Consider the following 19563-nt stretch of genomic DNA (forward strand, 5'->3'; position numbering starts at 1 on the left):
CGTTTCGACCAATTGTTTGCCCGTAAGATTATGCACCTGATAGGCAGACGATCCCGGTGTTAAAACGGCAACGATTCTTTCCGCGTGCTGGTGCGCGATAACTCCGCGCGTCGTCTTCGCAAAAGTCTTCGGCACGGGTTCGAAGACTCGCCCCGAAACGTAGCCGGCGCGATTCACCAACGAGGGAATCTCCGTAAACGGAAAAACACGAACTCGAAAGGATGGATCAATTACCTTCGATGACGCGTTGACGCTCGCCTCGGGACCACGATAAAAATAGCGATAAGAGCAAAGGTAGAACATGGAAGGTAGCCGGTTGCAGATGCTTGGCGCAAATATGGCGATCTTGTTTAATCATGAACGCAGATAAAACCACAAAAAGCAACAACACCGTGGAAGACGCAATTCCAACCAAGTCGAGGCGGAGTCTAGCACGCGCGAGACCACTCGCTCGGTTTCACCGAGTTTTACCTACCGCTGCTCGTGCTTGTATCGTAACGATTCCGTGATTCCGTTAAATTTCATCGAATGAGGAAGATCGGTGGCAACGACTTCTACGTAGACTCGAATGGCAACCAACGAATCGATGTACAACGTGTTTCGTAACTGAAAGGACAAAAGGCAGAACGCCGAGCGTTCTTCACGAGGGTGGTAGCCGCGTTTAAGAATTCGATACAAGCCTTCTCGCCCCCTCGATTATCGTCACATTACCTGGAATTGGATTCGAGTGTTCCCGTGGAGAATATTCCGAAACGTGGAACCCGTGATAATGACCGATCAGAAAGATTTGAAGGAGGTCATGTGCACCACTTATCCCGTTGCGGTGATAAACGGCAGGAAAAGGGACGATCGTAATTTGTTGGAAACAAAAGTGTACAAAAGAAGATGGATGATGCTGGGCTTGTTCATCTTCTACACGGGAATGAGCACCTTTCAGTGGATACAGTATTCTATAATCACCAACATAATAACCAGGTATTTGCGTAACGATTCTCTAACTCGCGATAAAGTTTCACGATTTTAAGTGAGACCGTACGAAGGGTCTCGACCACTTGCAAATTTGTTCGAAGACGATCGATACAATTATCGATGCAGACTGGAGATACTTAGTTGTACTAATCGCGAAGAAACAGGTGACGGACAATAGGACTATAAATTCGACGTTTTCATTTTTTTAACCAATGTTTATCGTTTCTTTTACCCTGGAACTTCTTGGTTCGATCTTGACCAACTTTACGCTGTTTCTGGATTATTCGTTGCTTGTTTCTTTTTATTTTGTCCGGTTATTGGTTTTTGTTCAATTCGAGAGTTTTACAACAGATCGATTGTCGAATTAGTATTTTTAGATAACGATGTATCGCGGTAAATACCACTTTGAAATGACAATGCAACGCAAGAATATATTTCAAATTAATTTTCTCCGTTGTCTTTACACAACACTTGTCGAATGAAATAGTTCGTTACTTGTATCATAGGATCGTTTGCGGATTTTATACTCTGACTCTGGTTCGGATTATCGTAACCGGAAATGTTTATTAAATATTTATTAAATATCGAAACGCTACAAATTTTCTCTGGTAATTTAAATTTAATCGTTGAATTCGTAACTAACCCCGGAAATGAAACTCGGAAGAAGTCTTAAGGTTAAAATCGTAGGTAAAATCGATTAAAAATCTATAAGTATTTTGAAATTTACGCAATACTTAATTATTTATCCATTACGAAAAAAAAAGAAACAGTCGAGAAAAATATTTACTCGTTACGTACTCGAGTTCAAATATTTCGAAAGAACATACATTTATTACAAAAATAACAAATTAAGAATCTCCTCCATAAATTCCAAACATAGTGCATAAATTTGTACGTGCAGCAAACACAGTTCCATTCAAAAGACACCCAAAGTATAAAGTTATCGTCCGGAAATATAAAAACAAATATGCGAGTCACTATTGTACACGATCCCTCGAACTCTACCCTGTTTAGGTGACAACGAGTGAAACACTCGTCACGAGTTTTCGCAAATATCGAACACTGTTCATAGTTGTTAATTACCAGGTATCGACAATTTTTTAATCGAATTTCACTATTCGAAACACATTGTTCAGGTACTACAATGTCTCTTCGTTGACCGTCGACTGGACAGCGATGTCGTTCATGGGTTACTACGTAATTTTCATCATACCTGCGACATACATAATAGACCGCTGGGGACTCAGGTGGAGTAACATTATAAGTTGTGGAATAAATTGCCTTGGTTCGTGGATAAAAGTCCTGTCCGTCAGTCCCGACAGGTTTTACGTTACCTTCGTTGGACAGTCTCTCGTCGCTGCCACACAGGTTAGACAGTACCGCGTTATTTTTCCCTTAATTTGTTTCTAGTTTACGAACAACGTGTACCAAACACTCGAAAGACGAGAGAGATATCAGAAAAGAGAAAACGACTTATTTGAATCGTTCGATCGAGAATTAAGAAGGAAAAGTTCTTCGTTTAGTCGGTTTGAAAATATCGATGATCGAGGAGTAAGAGAGGAGTGAAAAAAACGAGATTTAAATTCTTCGCGCGAAAAAATCATTATACTCTTAATTAACGATCGTAATCTAGGGAAACGATATATCGCGATAAATATTACTTTCAAGTGACGATGCAACGCAAGAATGTATTTTAAATTAGTTTGCTCCCAAGTCTTTACACGACACTGAATGAAATAGTTCGTTACTTATATCATAGGATGGTAATCCAGTACAAGGAAATATTAACAATCCGAAGGATAGGAAAAAATAGATATTCCACCTTTCCATTACCGTCGCTTAAAATATCAATTGGACAGAACCTTAAACATCGACTCTGGAATTGTTCCAGTAGTGTTGTGCCATTTATGTCGGACTTCTCGCTCTATCAGTTCTAAGTAGTGCAAACCAGTATTAACGGTACAATAAATTAGCCTTACACCTGACACGACGTACCAGCTTGAAGAAGAATCGATTATGCCCGCTGTAAATTATTGCTTAACGCGTAAGAACACCGCACGGCATCCGTTTGTACGAGAAAATTTCGAGAAAAAACATGTATAGCCCGGTCTTTGCATTGAAACGTTCTGTTTGCGCGAATGTACATCCAAATATTGAAATTAGCGTGTTACACCGAAACAAAAGTCATGCAAATTCACAAATACGGTGAAAACGAGTTGGTGAAAAGGTGTCGTAAATTACTGCCAATGCAAGGTATTACAAGTCTAGTCGAACTTTGTGTACACGAAGCTTAACCTGGAAGTACAGTATCGAAGTAAGTACAGTGTCTCGTGGAAAGATTTATGCTCACGCGTTTGCTATATTTCGAGCTTAGTGAAATCTCTACGATTTCCAACGAAAGAATTACCATACCGCCCGAAATAGTGAAAAAGATCTCGTATCTGGAGCGCAAATCAAACATCAGATTACGAAAAAAAAAAAAATGAATTAAACATCGTGAACGGGAGAAATACCGTATGTGTTTGGTTTGTACGATACCGGAAACTTTCGAAAATATTAACAACTTCGTTGAGACCGTGTCACTGTTTAATTACGTCGAGCGACGAGTGCAATTCTCTTTCTCAATTCGTTCTCCCGCTTTTCGAAAAATTAGTACAAGCTTGGGAAATATCGAGAAACCGGAACACTCGTATATTATATACTTATCCATTGGATCGTTCGATAATTTTATGCGTATTCTTATCTAATAACGACATCGATGCGATGATCGACGTTGTACTCGACTCAGATATTTTTGTCTTTTAATCAAACTCCTCAAAAAAGAAATATAACAACACCGATTAAAAATTAATTTTAGTCGAAATGTTATTTCGATATCTCGTAACAACATTTCATTTTGTGTGATAAATTATTTTCACAAAATAGGCTAATTTTTTCCCTAAACTATACTTTCTAAATGTAACACGAAGTAAACGATTTATTAGAAGTGCTCGTGTTAAATCCTTCGCTCTAACTGCAATTTTTGTTTAAATTACTGTAATAAAGGGTTAAGGCTGTTAACCTGGATTCCATACAAGTTTTATACGAAACTGCGGGAGAAAAATTTTTCAATTCTAGTCTCTTTTCTCTTTTCTGTAAACAATATATCCAAGAATTTATATTCCGTTACGGTACAGTGATAGTCGTTAAATAAAATGAAGAAATAAAAAAACGCAGCAACTACCGCGATTAGACTGCACGAATCTCTTTCGATCGAGTAGACCGAAGATCGATAACTCAATCTGAATATTAATCTCGTATATTTTATTTTGCATCGTGTCGGACTACAGAAACTGAAGTTTCGATCGAGTGGACCAAAGATCGATAACTTACTCTTAATATTAATTTTTCTATGTTTTATTTTGCGCCGTATCAGACCATAATCCTGACATTACCTGGACGTCTAGCAGCGCAATGGTTCGATGCTAGCGAGGTGTCCACCGCCACGTCTCTGAGCATTTTCGGTAATCAGATGGGAATAGCCTTAAGTTTCTTGTTCACGCCGATGATAGTGAAAAATCATGAGAACCTGGACAACGTGGGCAAAGACTTGTCGCATCTCTTCTGGGCGGTAGCTATCATCAACACGATTGCGTTTCTGCTAATCGTAATACGTAAGTTTGTCTGAGAAACAGTATATCGATTTATTATCTCCGTTCGTGCAGCACGAAGTAGACAAGAACGGAATCTTTTTTCAACGTACCGTGAAACGAGGTTACAAGAAATTGTCGCGTCGTGTAAAAATTACATTAGAAATAAAAAAAGAAATAATGTCAGGGAGTTTTCGTAGTAAAAAGAAAATTAACCGTCTAAAGGCCACTTCCTCGGCTTATAAGAGGAATGTTTATAACGACTTCCACTTTAATACGATGTCAGCTTCTCTTTTTTACCGAGCAGATACAGCGCGCGTGTGTGTTCAAGCTTTACGAGAGAGGGGGAAAAAAAAACAAGAAAGAGAGCGGAAACCCGCACAAACAGCGTGGTGGGGATAATCCCTCGGTGGCCTTGAGCTGCCAGTTCATTTCATTCGAACCTTGTCGAAACTTACGATTTTTATGAAAGATCGATTATTACATCGATAACCGAATAATTACTCTATCGCGAGCACATAAACTGATATCTGTATTTGAAAGTTCATGGATAATAATATTCGGCGCGTTCCAATGACACATCTTCAAGTTTTAAAAGAAATTGGAAAATGTCAAGTTAAGGTCACAGTTCACATCATTTATTTTCCATACGTGTTCAGTGCGGATTTCGAGAATACCATGCTGGCGGACAGTACTTTTCGGTTATTCGTGACCTGCGTTCTACAATCTGCATCCCGTAATAGATCATCAACAATGTATTTTGGACCTGATACTTCGGTTTATTAATCGTTGAATTCGTCTCGTGAACTTTCAGATCGAGGACGTTCGTGCTCTTCTAGAAATTCTACTTTAGTCGAAATATTTGAATTTTTTCCAAATTCGCGCGACACGTCAAAGATAATCGACTCTCGATGACGATCAACAGGGAATGTTCGAAAACTCGAAAATTCAAAAAATTTTTAAACCCTATCAGAGGATTTATTTTTTATTCTACGACAGAAACGATTCCAGAAGAGAGAACACCCTTTTGAAGAAAATAAGAATTTACGTATTATCGTAGATGTGAAAAAAAGAATTTAATACAAAGTTTTACGACACGTAATTCCCCACGGTATAATTGCAAACAATTTTCGAAAAGCCTTTCTTTTTTCAAAATTCTCACCCCTTCGAAGTTTCAAATTTGTTTGAATTTTCGAACTCGTGAACATTCTTTGTAAGTAACGTTGCGTTCGAAACGTATCGAGGCTCCTGCCATTGATCAGTCATTTCTAATTTTTTTTTATCACAATGATCGCTCCTCCAGGTTATTATTTTGCACAGTGTTCGAAGACGATCCAAAACTACCACCGAGCACGACGCGAGCTCTACAAAAATTGAATCAGATGGAGACGGAGGAGAGTTTTATAGAACCGATGAAAAGACTGTTTAAAAATAAATATTACTTATTGCTTTGCAACACGTACGGTCTGAACGTTGGTGTACTGAACGCCGTGGCAACATTGCTGAATCAAATATATCTGGCACATTTCGAGGTGAGCCGAAGAGGGAGATGGGCCTCGTGAAATTCTTTTAATACTTTCAAACGCTTGAAAATGCAAGTAAATTATAGAGAAACCCGTGGAACATCGATCTCGGTGAAATGCAGATAGAATTACTGAACGTTGTATATTTTCCAGAATGGCGAAGAAGATGCAGGTAGAATCGGTTTGGCCATGATCATTATGGGGATGTTAGGTTCCGTCAGCTTCGGAGTTATTATCGATAAAACTCATAAATTCAAGTAAGGATTCATTGTTCTCGCGACGTTGCAAATTTTCTATTCTCTCTACAGACTCTTTTCAATATTAAACTTCTATCTTGCATGAATTTTGAATGAAATTTTTTAATTAAAACGAGTATAATGCACAACGTACACCGTTTTAATTCACGGATCCGTACGTTGCGCGGAGTACCGTAAATTAAAAAATAAAATACGCTGGTCGATAGCGTCTATTGTAATTAATTAAGTTTAGCTTTTCTCGTCTCCAAATTTTCCAACGAAATTGTGCAATACACCACGAACACGAATATACGACAGGTGTTACCTGAAAAAAGAAAAAAAAGAAAGAAAGAACATAAATGCCCTTAAAACGTCCACCTCGACTTTCATTACGTATTCGTCTTCGTGATCAAAGTACTTTGCATAAATATGATCCATTTGATAAATTAAAACGAATTCGTATAATTTCACTTCGAACTGAAAGCACCTTATTTATTTACCGAGATTACTCTTCCTTTCAATATGTGTTTTTGCATCGTATTTTTTAATCATGGTACAACAAACCTGGACGTGCATAATTTCAGAGAAACGACGGTGATCGTATACTTTCTTTCGCTGTGCGGCCAGATTTTCTTCGCAGTATTCACTTCTCTCGAAATGAAATGGATGGTGTATCTATCGGCCAGTTTTCTAGGGTACTGTATAACACGTGAACGCGAAGATGCGCTTTCACGTGAACGTTAAATTACCGCTACGCATACATTTCGAACGTAAACGCTTTTAAACGTAAAATCATCCGTTTGTTTCGTACTCACAAATTTGCGAATCTATCGACGCGAAAATATTAATTTCCTGTTCGTCCATCGAGCTCGGATCACCATTTTGTTAAAGCCAGCGATCCCATCGAACGAAACAGGGCGCTCGAGGTTTCCGAAATTATACAAAGTTATTTATTCTCTTTATCGTGCGCGCGATCTTTTTCCTATTCGCTATCGATAATTCTATCAGGAACGTAAATTGAGCAAACGTACGCACCATTCGTGGATAATTGCAAATGATAACGTGCTAGAAATAGAAATATAAATAATGATCCATGGAAAAGTAATCGCGCAATAAACGAGTCTAGTAACGGAGACAGTGGAGCAATAAAATTTGGTAAAAATATTTTCGTCGAGTCGCGTATCACGTCGACGCCAACCTCGCCAATCATTTTTCGATGCTTCTCGATCGTCTACGCTGAAATTGTACTTTCACGCTTGCCACGATGCAATGTCAAATAATCGCTACCGCTCGAAGCTTCCCTCCATGTCGGAATAAATTCTCCTTCTCGTATCTAAAGTCACAACTATTTTCCACAGGTACTTCATGGTCGGTTACGTAGCCTTAGGTTACGAAATATGCGCGGAGTACACGTATCCGGAATCGGAAGGAATGGCGGCAGGAATTCTGAATGTGACTAATAACGTTTACGGCGTTGCCCTAGTTCTAATAATGGGTCGATTATTGGAAACGTACGGGGATATTCCGGTCCATATAGGACTTTTCACGGCGCTCCTCGTCGGTTTCGTTATGACCGTTTTGACGAAGGACGTGCAAAGACGTCAAGCTGCCAAAGGTGGGAACCAATACAAGGAAGTCGGGCAAATCGAGAAGAACAGTGAGAGCAATGGACTCGAAACTAATTGAGCGTGGTCAATTTGTGCGAGGAGAACGAGAAACGATGGATCGCGGAACCGACGTGGGGAATGTTTAATTATTGTGATATTTTTTGAACGCGTAGCCTTTTTCCACATTTTTACGTAGAAAATGCGAAGAGACAGCGACGCCGACGAATAATATTTCGTTACGGCGTCTACGACTTGATATTCACACGATCGCGAACCCGGCCGGAGAACGAAAGAGAAGAGTATAATATAAATACAATTGTAAATTATTATTCGATATCGCTCTTATATTTATCGATCATACAACCATACCGTGGCGAGATAACTTTCACGTGTTTGCTCTCTTATACCTCGGAGTTGATTGATTCTTTCAAAGATGTCTAATCTTGTTTATAGCGTCGCGATACGTTCACACTTTTTCTTACAATTGGGCAACTCGATTTATTTCGGATCAATAATATTATTGGAATTACGTGCACTTTCGATATCGATAACGAAAGTTCGCCACTAGGAAAATGTACACCAATTGATCATTATATAATCGTCGCAGTACACAAGTAATCACGCGCTAAATGTTCTTGTATTCAAATTGGTAAAATATTGAAGTGATCGAAATGCGTGTAAAAATATTTATCGGTGAAACATTGATTTCGTAAGGATATTGAAATGTGTATAATAAAATTTATTTTCCAAAAGACACCGCAAAAATAATTAAAATAATACGAAGACGAGTTTACTCTGTGACAAGATTCATTGTGTAAAAAGTATTGAACAGAAAAATTCCGCAAAGAGGAAAATATTAATTAATTGCACAATTTCGTCGAGACTCGTGCCATTTTTTGTAAATTTAATGCATCAAGAATCTTATTTCTCTTTGCCATCACCTCGCGATATTCGTTCGAAACGATTATTACTCGCAAAATAATTATAAAAATGAACATTTTGCCCCATTGATCTCGAACTTGTCTAATTGATACATTTTTCCGATTTTAATTGCCCTCGTAAAATCACCGGAGGCAATGTTGTTTAATTTTTTCAAACTTTTAGTTTCAATTTCAGAGTTTGTATTCTTCGGGGAAAAAAAAGAAAAAACAGTATTAAATACACCAAACTGGCGGTAGAAAAAAAAAAGTATACCGTTATTCAAATTGATTTGCCAACGGTAACAAAAAGATTCTCTGTGTATAAAATGAAATTCAATCATCGTAATGTAACGTTTTGCACTGTGCTGAAATTTAATAAACGATCGTCGGTGTGGCTGAAAGCGTGCGCAATTTTAAATTATTTTTCTCGTACAGAAAAATATTCTATATTCTCTTTATTTCTACCATCTGACTCTCAATTGTTAATCTCACCGAAACGATCGATGAGATTGTTTGAATTAACGTGCATAACACTTCGTATTGGAAATAGATAGCAGTAAATTGTTCAAAGTAAATTTAGTAATGGAGAAACCAGAAATTTCGATGGAAAACTTACGATTTGCAGAATATAGGAAATTACATCGGTATCGCTCGACACCGGTGCAATCCAATATGGCGTCACTAATCAACTAGGGTATCTGTTTGCTCTCGAGTCAGGTATCGAGGCATCCCCAGGGGATACAACTTCTTTTGACGGTAACTGCTTGTGTGAAATCGTTTCCACTGCTGTCGATCCTATCTCCGCAACGTTCTCGATATCGTGACACGTCGAGTGACGATCTTCTGTAACTAGATTTTCAATATAGCCACCAACGTTGGTGTAACAGGGACGCTTCCGCGACAAGATGTCCACTCGTTTCTAGGTTAGTTAAAAATATTCAGCTTGGTTTTAAATTCACTGTACCGGACCGTAATCAAATACCAAGCAGGAACATTATCCGAGGAACACGGTTTTCTACGGATTCTTCTTAATCCGCTCGCATAATCTTGGTAAGTCCTGGCGCAAAAAAAGCTTGTTTGCATGTTTCCTCTTTAAACAGACCTGTAGCGGAGAGCTCGCGAGACAGAAATTTTCTAGGTAATCCTCGAAACGCTAGATTTCGTTAACCGTGTATGATGTCGCGTCAACATTCGCTCTTATCGTTCTCGAAACTTCTTGGAACAATTCTCGTGCTCGTGCGAGACTGGCAAGTCTTTAGAAATTGCCGAGTCGAGAGACACTTGTCCTGTACATTCTCCAAGAATTACTCGTGTCGGTGAAAGTTCAAAATTTGGATAACAAATTCAACGAATAGATACAATAATCAAGAATATTGAAAATAAGCCTTCTTATTCTGGATTTTGACAACATTCTCCGTGAAAATTGACAATTTAGAATTGACAAGTCTTTAGAAATTATCGAGTCGAGGGACACTTGTCCTGTAGATTCTCCAGGTATTACTCGTACCGATGAAAGTTTAAAATATGAATAATAAATTCGACGAGGAAATACAATAATCAAGAATAGTGTAAAATAAGTATTCTTGTTCCGTATTTGGACAACATTTTTTGCGAAGATTCGCGGTCCAAGGAGAAAAAAAAACCAAAGAGTTGCACGCAGCACGTTCGTCGATATGCGAGGAACAAAACAATGAGTTTGAGAAACTGGCAGTGGGAAGGTGGACTTTTATCGACAAGGAATACTCGTTCTTGTTTTTGGTAAAAGGCACAGGACCGAGAGTGTAGTGTGCGCTGCGTCTGACACGTGACATGACGTGTGCACCACTTGTTACTCGACCAGAATACTTGATATCCTCGATCATAGAACAAAAGTACCCAATGCGGACTATCGTACAGGGTGTTCTCCCAGTCGTGGCCCTCGAAAACCCTGGAATAAAACTTTTCCCTCGAACTCGACGTTTCGTTTTCGAGAAAATCGATTAATTTACCGGGTGACACCCACGATCGAAGCCGCTCGTTTTCATATTTCGTGAACGTCGACCACTGTCTTTCGACGATTATAACAAACGCAGCTAATTCCGTACAGGGAACGATAGTCTCGATGATCGAGTTTATTTCCGATCAGGGATCTCGGTCGATGTCTCGAAATACGAAAACGAACGGAAACAGATTATTTTCGAGATCGTTCTCGAGAACGGAGCGCTGCGGTGAATAATTTTACTTCACATTTTCGATTAATTCCCCCACAACGAGTCCCTACGTTCAACTGCTAGTACTACATCCCGTCGGACACCCTGTATTTTACGCTTTCGATCAACCCAGCACTCCTATCTGTCGGCTGCAGAACGTTACGTGGATTCCATCTGGACGCTCAGACGAGACATTATTCACCCTTCATCTATTTTTACCGTAGCCCGCGGGCACGAAGAATTATCGAAACCGTGAAAAAAGGACTGGTCTATATCCCGAACCAATATTCCGCTCGTAATCGCGCGACAGGCGGAAGTATCTCCACTTTGGAAACGATACTGAGCTTTGTTTTCGTTTCGTGATTACTCCACGCGATATAGGTACAGTGGATGCAAGTGCGAGGCCGTAATTTTGACAGATATTTAGCTACGTCGATAAATACAAGGTACGCGGGAGAGTTCGTGGCACGATTAAAGGGTACTTAATAATGTTCGTCGAAAACAAACAAACAAAGGTTTTTTAATCCATCCCTGTGTTTATTTCGGGGCAGCTTCCCGTGAACGGGATGAAAGTGCTGGAGTATTCTGTAGAACGAAACAGGGGATAAAATAATATTTCTCTTAACGTATAACATTAGATTACGTCGACGGTTACAATTCGAAAACGGGGAAAGTAAAGAAACACCAATTTCGTGTTACTTTTCGAAATGTGCGAATATTCGAATTAAAATTTGCAATTCTTTCGAACGTGAATTATGCAATCACCGGGCAAAGGGGCACGAAAAGTTTAAATCTCGCGAACAGAGATTTTCCTATAAACTTTGAAATTTGTCGACAAGGAAACTTCTCTAATCCTCAATTGTATGTAAATATTCTAAGTAAATATTAATTCCATCGTATTCGTTTTATTGCAACATCGATTGCAAGGAAGACTGTACTAGAAAACGATCACTGCTTCTATTGTTTATCGAACTTACATTCGGCCAATCTAATTACGCGTACACTTTGTAGAACTAGAGTATGCTCTCTACTTGAACGAAGAGACGAAAAAAGATTGACAATTGTTCGAGAATAGTTCGATTTAGAAGTTATTTGAGCGTATTGCGAAGATCGTGAACGTGTTCAATTGATCTTAACGTGTCCTTTACCTCGTTGACGTAACACTGTGTCAAACAGAACCGGTCTCTGCACAGGCACAGCGCCGTCTATCGTGTTGTCATAAACTCGCGACCCAACTACGACACCCCGATGACAGGTGGGCGAAAATTAAGCGCCGTTATTTCTGGCTCGCTCGCCTCCATCGGAGGACCGGAGCGAGTAAATCTGTTTTAGAAGGTCCGGTGCTACTTCTTAGCAGGCTGCAGCCGATGTCAAACACATCCGTTGAAAAAAGATATTGATCTATTGACAGCGCAAATACGTTCGATTGAGAAGCGTGGGCGGCCTCCGTATACGTCGAGATCGCGATTATCACAAAGAGACTTATGGATTATCGATAACGGGTGAGAATGAAAAGCGGAAACGACGGGTCACCACAAATGGGTTCGAGTGGCCGCGATGGTTGGACCAAGATCGATAAATTCTATTTAATTTATTCGTGCGCCGCGACCTGTCGACCGTGGTAAATGAACAATTTTTTACAAATGTTCCATGATCACTTTAACGGTGTTTATACACCGGGACCGGTCGTTTACGAATCGTGAACACTCGAATTAATCGAATCTCGTCGTCGTTTCGCGATGAAAAAGATTGAAAAATGTACCAATTTATCTGAAAATACATCGACGACCTTGCGATCTCGAGGGTGAAAAATAAACGACCTTGCGGAAAATTTGTTTTCTTTCGTTATTACCTTTACCTCTCGGACCACCTTTTTCGGACCCGCCCCCTTTCGGACACGCCTCCTTTTAGACGTGCCTCCCTTTTCGGACACGCTCCCCTTTTTGAACACGCCCCCTTTTTATATTCGGTGATCGAAATGGGCAAAATGTGAGATGATTTTTAATCGTGTATCGAGCATTCGGTGAACGGAGGAATTAAGACAAAAATGTAACATCGAGTATAGAAACTGCGGCGTAAAGTAGAAAAGAAAATGTTACGTAAATAGGATAGCGGTGTAACTGCTGATTTTATTTGCCGAGTTATGTCGTATTGAAAACTCTTCTCTGCTCCCGTTTAAATGTACGCAACACCGTGCACGATATACAATTGATGTAAAGATATTCGCGATAGATACAAATACGGTTTAGATATAACAAAAATAAAATAACGCGACACCTTAAACACCGTATACGCACCACTGTTCCATCGTGTCGAGGACACCGACAGTCTCTTTATATAAACTAAGCTTGAACGTTTTCGCTGTGTTTTCGGAATTCGTTATTTCCACGAACTAATTCCGTATTGATCTCTAATTCGCACGTTTACGGCAAGGAGAGCATCAAAATTCTAATCAGGACCTGATTAAGACCACCAAAGACGTTGGATCGGAACGTTTCAAACCTCTCCATTGCATGAACTTACACTTTAACTCTTTGAATTGTGCAACCACCTTTGGACTTGAACTCCATGAAAACAACGCGCCATTACGGTGACCTCCCCCTAACCGAATTGATTTGTTTTTTGAACATGTATCTCTTATATTCGAATACCTCGAAACTGTACGCGCATCTGGACTTCCTATCGCGCTCGTGTTCAGAACTGTACAAACATTATTATCTTCTATTTCCTGGATAATCTGTGCCACCGTACGGGAGTTACGCGAAAAATTCACTCTTATTTCTATCGATCTCTCGAGCCTCGTAAATTGAAAATCTCTAAAATCCAGATAAAGTTAAAAACTGACCGTTTAACGTTTCCATGGTTATACGAATGCGCACAAAATGCGTAATCTCCGATACAATAAACTCCCGATTATCCAGTTCTGTTACATTTTTTTTTTTAACGCGAAAACAACCGACCAAATATACTTTCTCTCGTATTGGACATTATTTAAATACATACCTTTTCTCTCGTCAATCTTATTCTCTACGGTACTAAATTCTTAATCGTTGGATTCCGTATTATCGTTTCTATCTTTCAATTAACCCGTCGGTCGTTTATTCGGTTGAATACCAAGTCCTGTAAAGGTCGATCAAGAGGGAGTCTATTGTATCTTTTTACCAAAATATCCAACCGATAGAGATCGAAGACAAGGCTCGTGCAAACTCAGTTCTGGCCACGATAAATCGGCCAGGAAACCGTCTAGGTGTCTGATTCATCAGAAAGTTGACCTATTCTATCGATGTTGTACAGGATTCTCCGCAGGCATCGGGGAGCCGGCAAGTTCTAAACGATCCGCAGCCGGAATCCAGATCGGAGCCGGGCGAGCTTCACTGTCAAACCGGTAATTAACTTGCACGCCACGTTTTTGGACCACGCCGATCGAATTCGTACGCGTAAGAGCACCGACCGTGCTTGCCGATCTTGCGAATTCATAATGCATCCCGTATACGCGACACGTTCCCCGTTGACGTAACCCATGACAAATTTATGTACTACAATACAACACGGGTGCTTTCGCCGCGCCGGGTTTTAAAGTGCCGTAGACGGGAAGGAAATTACCTACCCATCACCTGGGACGATGGTACTTTGTACCCCGCGGGGAAATTTCAGCGAACCCGCTGTTTGTACGTTACACGTTCTCGGGCCAAATTCGCTGGCAATTGATAGGCGCAGGGAAGAAGAACTCGCGAGGAGCTCGCTTTCGGAAAATTTATCAACGTCGAGACTCGTTACGCGACTCCGATGGAAACCTGTCCTTGACATTACCAAAGTGTGTTCGATAGCTACCGACATTCGCATCGAGACGCTTTGATCACCCATCGAAGAAATACAGTGACCTTTGTCACGCTGTCCAATCGATTCCAGTTGTTTTCGATTCGTTCGAAAAGCGATCTTTTTAAACTCGAGCTGAAATCGTTTATCGAGATTCAAGTTACCTGGATGCGTATCAAAATTCGTGGCCTTTTGAGCTATCGACGAATACGGGGACGATACAATTTGTATCAATTGAAACGTTCCGATACGATTGAATACGGGGATCTTTGTGAATAAAGAAACAAAAGTACATTCAATGTACGAACAGTCAATTATTCTTCCACGGTTACCAAGTTAATGTCGGCCCGAAACCGAGGTGAGCTTCAACGTACAACTACTGATTCATTCATCGTAGGGGCAAGTGGCTCGGTTCAAGCTACCCCCACTCCTGCGTCGTATCGATGCGCAGAAACATTATGCCGTCGACCGCGCAACGGAACGACTTGAACCTCCCGAATATCTAATCCACGCGTGACAAACTTACGGTGTCACGAGTCACCCGAATTACTACGAAAGAACAATGCTCTGAGAATTCGCGTCGTCTAAAGTTCAGAATCGGTTATCGACTCGTGGAAAATATTGTTTTCAAGCAAATACGTATCACCCAATGTATCGAGAAAAAAAAAATGTTACAAATACGTTACATATATAATACACTGTAATGTGGAAAATACATTCAAACGTATAGAATAGAATGTATCGAGCATATAAATATGTAGAAGGTATAAATGTATTTTTTGTATCGTATCTATATTGTAAATATAAAACAATTCAATATAAAAGTATCCATGAAAACATACATTTCGATGTATTCGCACGTTTTATTGCGTATGCTTTGACGCAATAAGTGCGCACGTACAATAAATTTCTGTCCGTGTCGTTTGAATAAAATAGATAAAATATTGATTACGCCTCTCGGAATTCTTTCTAAACACCCACCGATACGTATTTAATAAATGATACCGTATTCCTCGAATCGATAACCTTTTTTATATCTCGTTTTCAGGATTCGTTGCACACAGATTACTCGCGTCTAGGTTAAACACCTGGGAGGTCGCTCGTTGTGCGATCGACGACACAATGATTCTGCGCATCGACGTCGCGCAGCCGTCAAATGCCTCGTCTCGTTGTACTGTCAAGCACGCTAGGAGAAGGGGTAGCGTGAATCCAGCCACTTGCCCCTACAGTGGAATCAATCCGTGTCGTTGAAGTACACCATCAAACGCCGATAGTAAACCACGATTCTCATCTTACGCGCACCGTGTTCTTATTTTTAAATTCGTACGAATTTGTTAAGTTACCGTTTTAAATCACACGTTTTTTCCTTTCGGAGACGTATAACTGTAATTAAACGACTCCTCGCGATGTATCACGTGACCGTATCACATTCAATGCAACCGATCGCGTTAACTTCGAAGCGACGTTCCTGTCGCGCGAAATCGCGTGTACCGTAACCGAGGTCTAACGTGTAATTGAAAATAGTCCAAACGAGATCGTGTTTGGGCTCATTTTCATCGGTAGAACATCGCCGATCTATCAATAACACGGTCGCGGGGATACAATGACGAGTATGAAAATTGTAATTTTTCGTAGAAGAGGAAATTCAATCCTGCACGCGGTAAAAATTGCTCTCGCCCGCGGCCGTTGGTCGCGCGAATCGATGGGTCACTCGCGCTGAATAAACGAAAACAGTAGCGGAGATGATTCCGTTCCGTTTATACGGAGAAAAATTGGTAGCATGCAAGTGGGGCGTATCGTGCTCTTTATTGTTTTATTCTTACACAAGAACACGAATCTTTGATCAATTTCTAATTAAAAATAACAATTTCACTTAACCCCAAAAGAGAGTGGTTCGTCAAGTCAATCGATGTTCTTTGCATTTCTGTTTGCGAAACGACCATCGAAAACAAGTATTTTAAGAGCAATGGTAATTTCGTACGCCGGAAAATAAATAATACGAATATAAAAGGAACACATACTACTCTTTTCGTCGCAATTTTCATTATCAATAACTCGTAATTGTGCGAAACGAATTCTGCAAAAAGAATACTGTATAAAATTGCAACAACTTTATGTATTGTATTCGTCGTATTCGTTTCAACGACTGTAGTTTCTTTCTTCATCGTTATTTCCTCTGAGCCAAAATCGACTCTTAAACATCGATCATAAAGGCGTAAGAGGTAATACATATTTTGGAAATATTTAATGTAGGAGTAGCATATTTAAAAAAATTGTTAACCGATGGATTCGACGAGCCCTCCCTTAATATTTATAGTAATAACTACCGCTTATCCTTGCGATACATACTTTCGTACACTACGATATAAACCGAGTAAACGGAAACCAAGATAAACGAATAGCAAGAAGAAGAATCGAAGAGAAGTCATGGCGTGATTTTTCTTGCTGGCCAATGACTATTCTTGACACGTAATATAGGTCCATAGTAGTTACGAAACGGTAAGCAATAACCAACGAAACGAAATCGTTTCGTATTCACGGTGCTTGGACGCCATTTCATAAACGTGAGCCTGCATATAAAGACGGATGAAAGACACGAGCAAAGGCCAGTCCAAAATTTTCGGCGCGAAGTTAACGGTGTTGGCCAGCAAGAATGAAGGAAACGGTAACAAGACGCTAGATTTGTCATGCACGAGGCATTCTATTAATTTTATTCGTTTAAACGGTATTCACGAACCTCACGGTTCATCGTTCATTTTTTTTTTTCTCCACGTACAGTTGGAATTTCAATCGAAATGTCAGCACGGATCACAATTTTCACTCTTAATCATATAATTTAAAATGCTGACAACCATGATTTATTAAATACGGTAGTAGCGACTGAGGACGCGCAACATTGATAAACATTTTGAAAACAACAATTTCAAATTTCCACCGAGTTTTACAAATTTATCGTGTCAAATTTTAATCATTTCTAATGGCTACACGAACAATGCTTCCATAGTTTCCATTAACGGGTTAAAATTTCATTGATTATAAATTGACCGGGAATCGATACGAAAATAAACGATTCATGACGTATTTTTCAATATTATTAAACATTCTTTAAGTTCTCGAACAATATAAATGAATTTTTACAAATTTTTCATTATACACGTATTCCATTCCTGTCTAATTGAACGAACCGCATTCCGTATACGAATAAAACAATATTAATCGTTAAAAACTCCGGTTCACTGTTCTAATGAATATACAAATAGCGCAACAATATATCGAAATAAAGTAGAAAGTTTATTTCCCAAAATTATTGAATAAAAGCACACGGGAGCTTACAGGAGCGGATAATCCCTGTCGATGAATATTCTGAAATAAAATCAACGATATTTACTCGCACAGACGCAGATAGGAATATTCGAGTAACGCATAAAACGAGGAATTTAGTTTCTTTACGCTGTTTTTAATATGTTCCGCTCGTGAATTAACTAGAGTTTCATACAACAGAAACCACATGAATTCCTTAGAGGAATGAAAATTCCTAGAACAATTACCATAACTGCTCAAAGGATTAAACCCGAACAAAGGGGAATTTAATTATTTTGTACCGTCGTTTCGACCGTTTTAAGCTCGATTCGAACGAGAGTGTCTTTGTCTCGTGAAAAGGATAAAGATCGGGCATACCTTGAACAACTCGCGTAACACGATTGTTTTCACCGAACTCTGTCTTCGGTCGTGTTTCAGAAAACGGGATCGAAACGACAACAGCAACAGTCGGTGACAGCTAAGCCATTAATTGCTTTTCCATTTTCCAGTTGGCCCTCGCGCTTCTCTGTATTGGACTGGCAACGTCAGATTTATCGCCATATAAACCAAGGGGATGGCGTCCTAATGGTCAACGCTTTAATCCCACCAACAATCGATTGCATGCGTATTACGGGCCCCCTGGATTATCAGCCTATGAACCTCCGGGCTCGACAAGCCACCCCCCAATTTTCACCACCACCACCACCACCACCCCGAGGACAACGACGACGACGATGAAAACCACAACGACGCCGCGAACCAGGGAACCTACGACGCCCTCGAGCACTCCCGAGGAAGACTTCGACGCGAATCCAGCCCTGGCCATCGCGAACTCCTTCGCCTTCAATCGACCCGTTTACATATACAACGCTTTTCCGTTTTTACCCGGACAGATTTTCGTCAAATGATTCGATTACGCCATCGTTCTTTACCGCCTTGGAACCATCGACGATTGTACGCAATAAAAGAGAATTGAACCCGCTTGGAGATGTTTCGTTTTATTTCTCGAAAACGGTCTTCCTAATTTACTGAGAAATTGAGATTCCACCGTGGATAACTACGGATCGCGAATCTATCTCGGTTGTAGAGTCCACCGTGTCAGAATACTTAGGATTCTTTGCGTGTAAGGTTGATACGATTTCTATTATCAATGTTAAAAGGATACGATATATAGATACTGCGCGTGACCATCGTATAACAATCATTATTCTTGTTAAACGTCTTCGTTTGGGACAATGTTCACCGTTAGAAAAAAGAATATACGATACTGTTCCATTATGAACTCATTCTTTAAACAAAATTTTACTAGTAATCAAACTCGACGATCAACAGACAAGTATTATTTAATGACGATCAACAGACGTCACTCGTGAC

General features: G+C 39.9%; 2 protein-coding genes across 3 annotated transcripts in view; both read left to right on the forward strand.

Annotated features, from left to right (window-relative positions):
- The window catches only part of LOC143146703 (hemicentin-1-like), a 382634-nt gene extending 363521 nt beyond the window's left edge, over nt 1–19113 (forward strand). Inside the window, exons 18-19 of one of the 2 annotated variants that reach the window (XM_076311236.1) lie at nt 14368–14458; nt 18699–18892. In XM_076311236.1, coding sequence (XP_076167351.1) covers nt 14368–14458; nt 18699–18754 — 147 coding nt within the window. In that variant the 3' untranslated portion in view covers nt 18755–18892. Of the gene's footprint in view, nt 1–14367; nt 14459–18698 lie in introns of both variants that reach the window. The other variant, XM_076311234.1, reaches the window with a different exon arrangement.
- Nucleotides 84–9207, forward strand: LOC143146704 (choline/ethanolamine transporter flvcr2a). The gene is made up of 7 exons (XM_076311237.1): nt 84–975; nt 2106–2337; nt 4385–4622; nt 5919–6130; nt 6275–6378; nt 6942–7052; nt 7716–9207. Exons 1-7 carry the CDS (start codon nt 770–772, stop codon nt 8041–8043), a joined length of 1431 nt encoding a protein of 476 aa, XP_076167352.1. The 5' UTR covers nt 84–769; the 3' UTR covers nt 8044–9207.
- Nucleotides 19114–19563: the final 450 nt, after the last annotated feature.

This window comes from Ptiloglossa arizonensis, chromosome 5 (genome assembly GCF_051014685.1).
Source record: "Ptiloglossa arizonensis isolate GNS036 chromosome 5, iyPtiAriz1_principal, whole genome shotgun sequence".
Taxonomy (NCBI): domain Eukaryota; kingdom Metazoa; phylum Arthropoda; class Insecta; order Hymenoptera; family Colletidae; genus Ptiloglossa; species Ptiloglossa arizonensis.

Coding starts and splice junctions, on each gene's coding strand:
- LOC143146704 (XM_076311237.1), top strand. CDS start 770: ATGACCGATCAGAAAGATTTGAAGGAGGTCATGTGCACCACTTATCCC. Junction 6,379..6,941: donor GATAAAACTCATAAATTCAA/GTAAGGATTCAT, acceptor GCATAATTTCAG/AGAAACGACGGTGATCGTAT. Junction 7,053..7,715: donor CTATCGGCCAGTTTTCTAGG/GTACTGTATAAC, acceptor TATTTTCCACAG/GTACTTCATGGTCGGTTACG.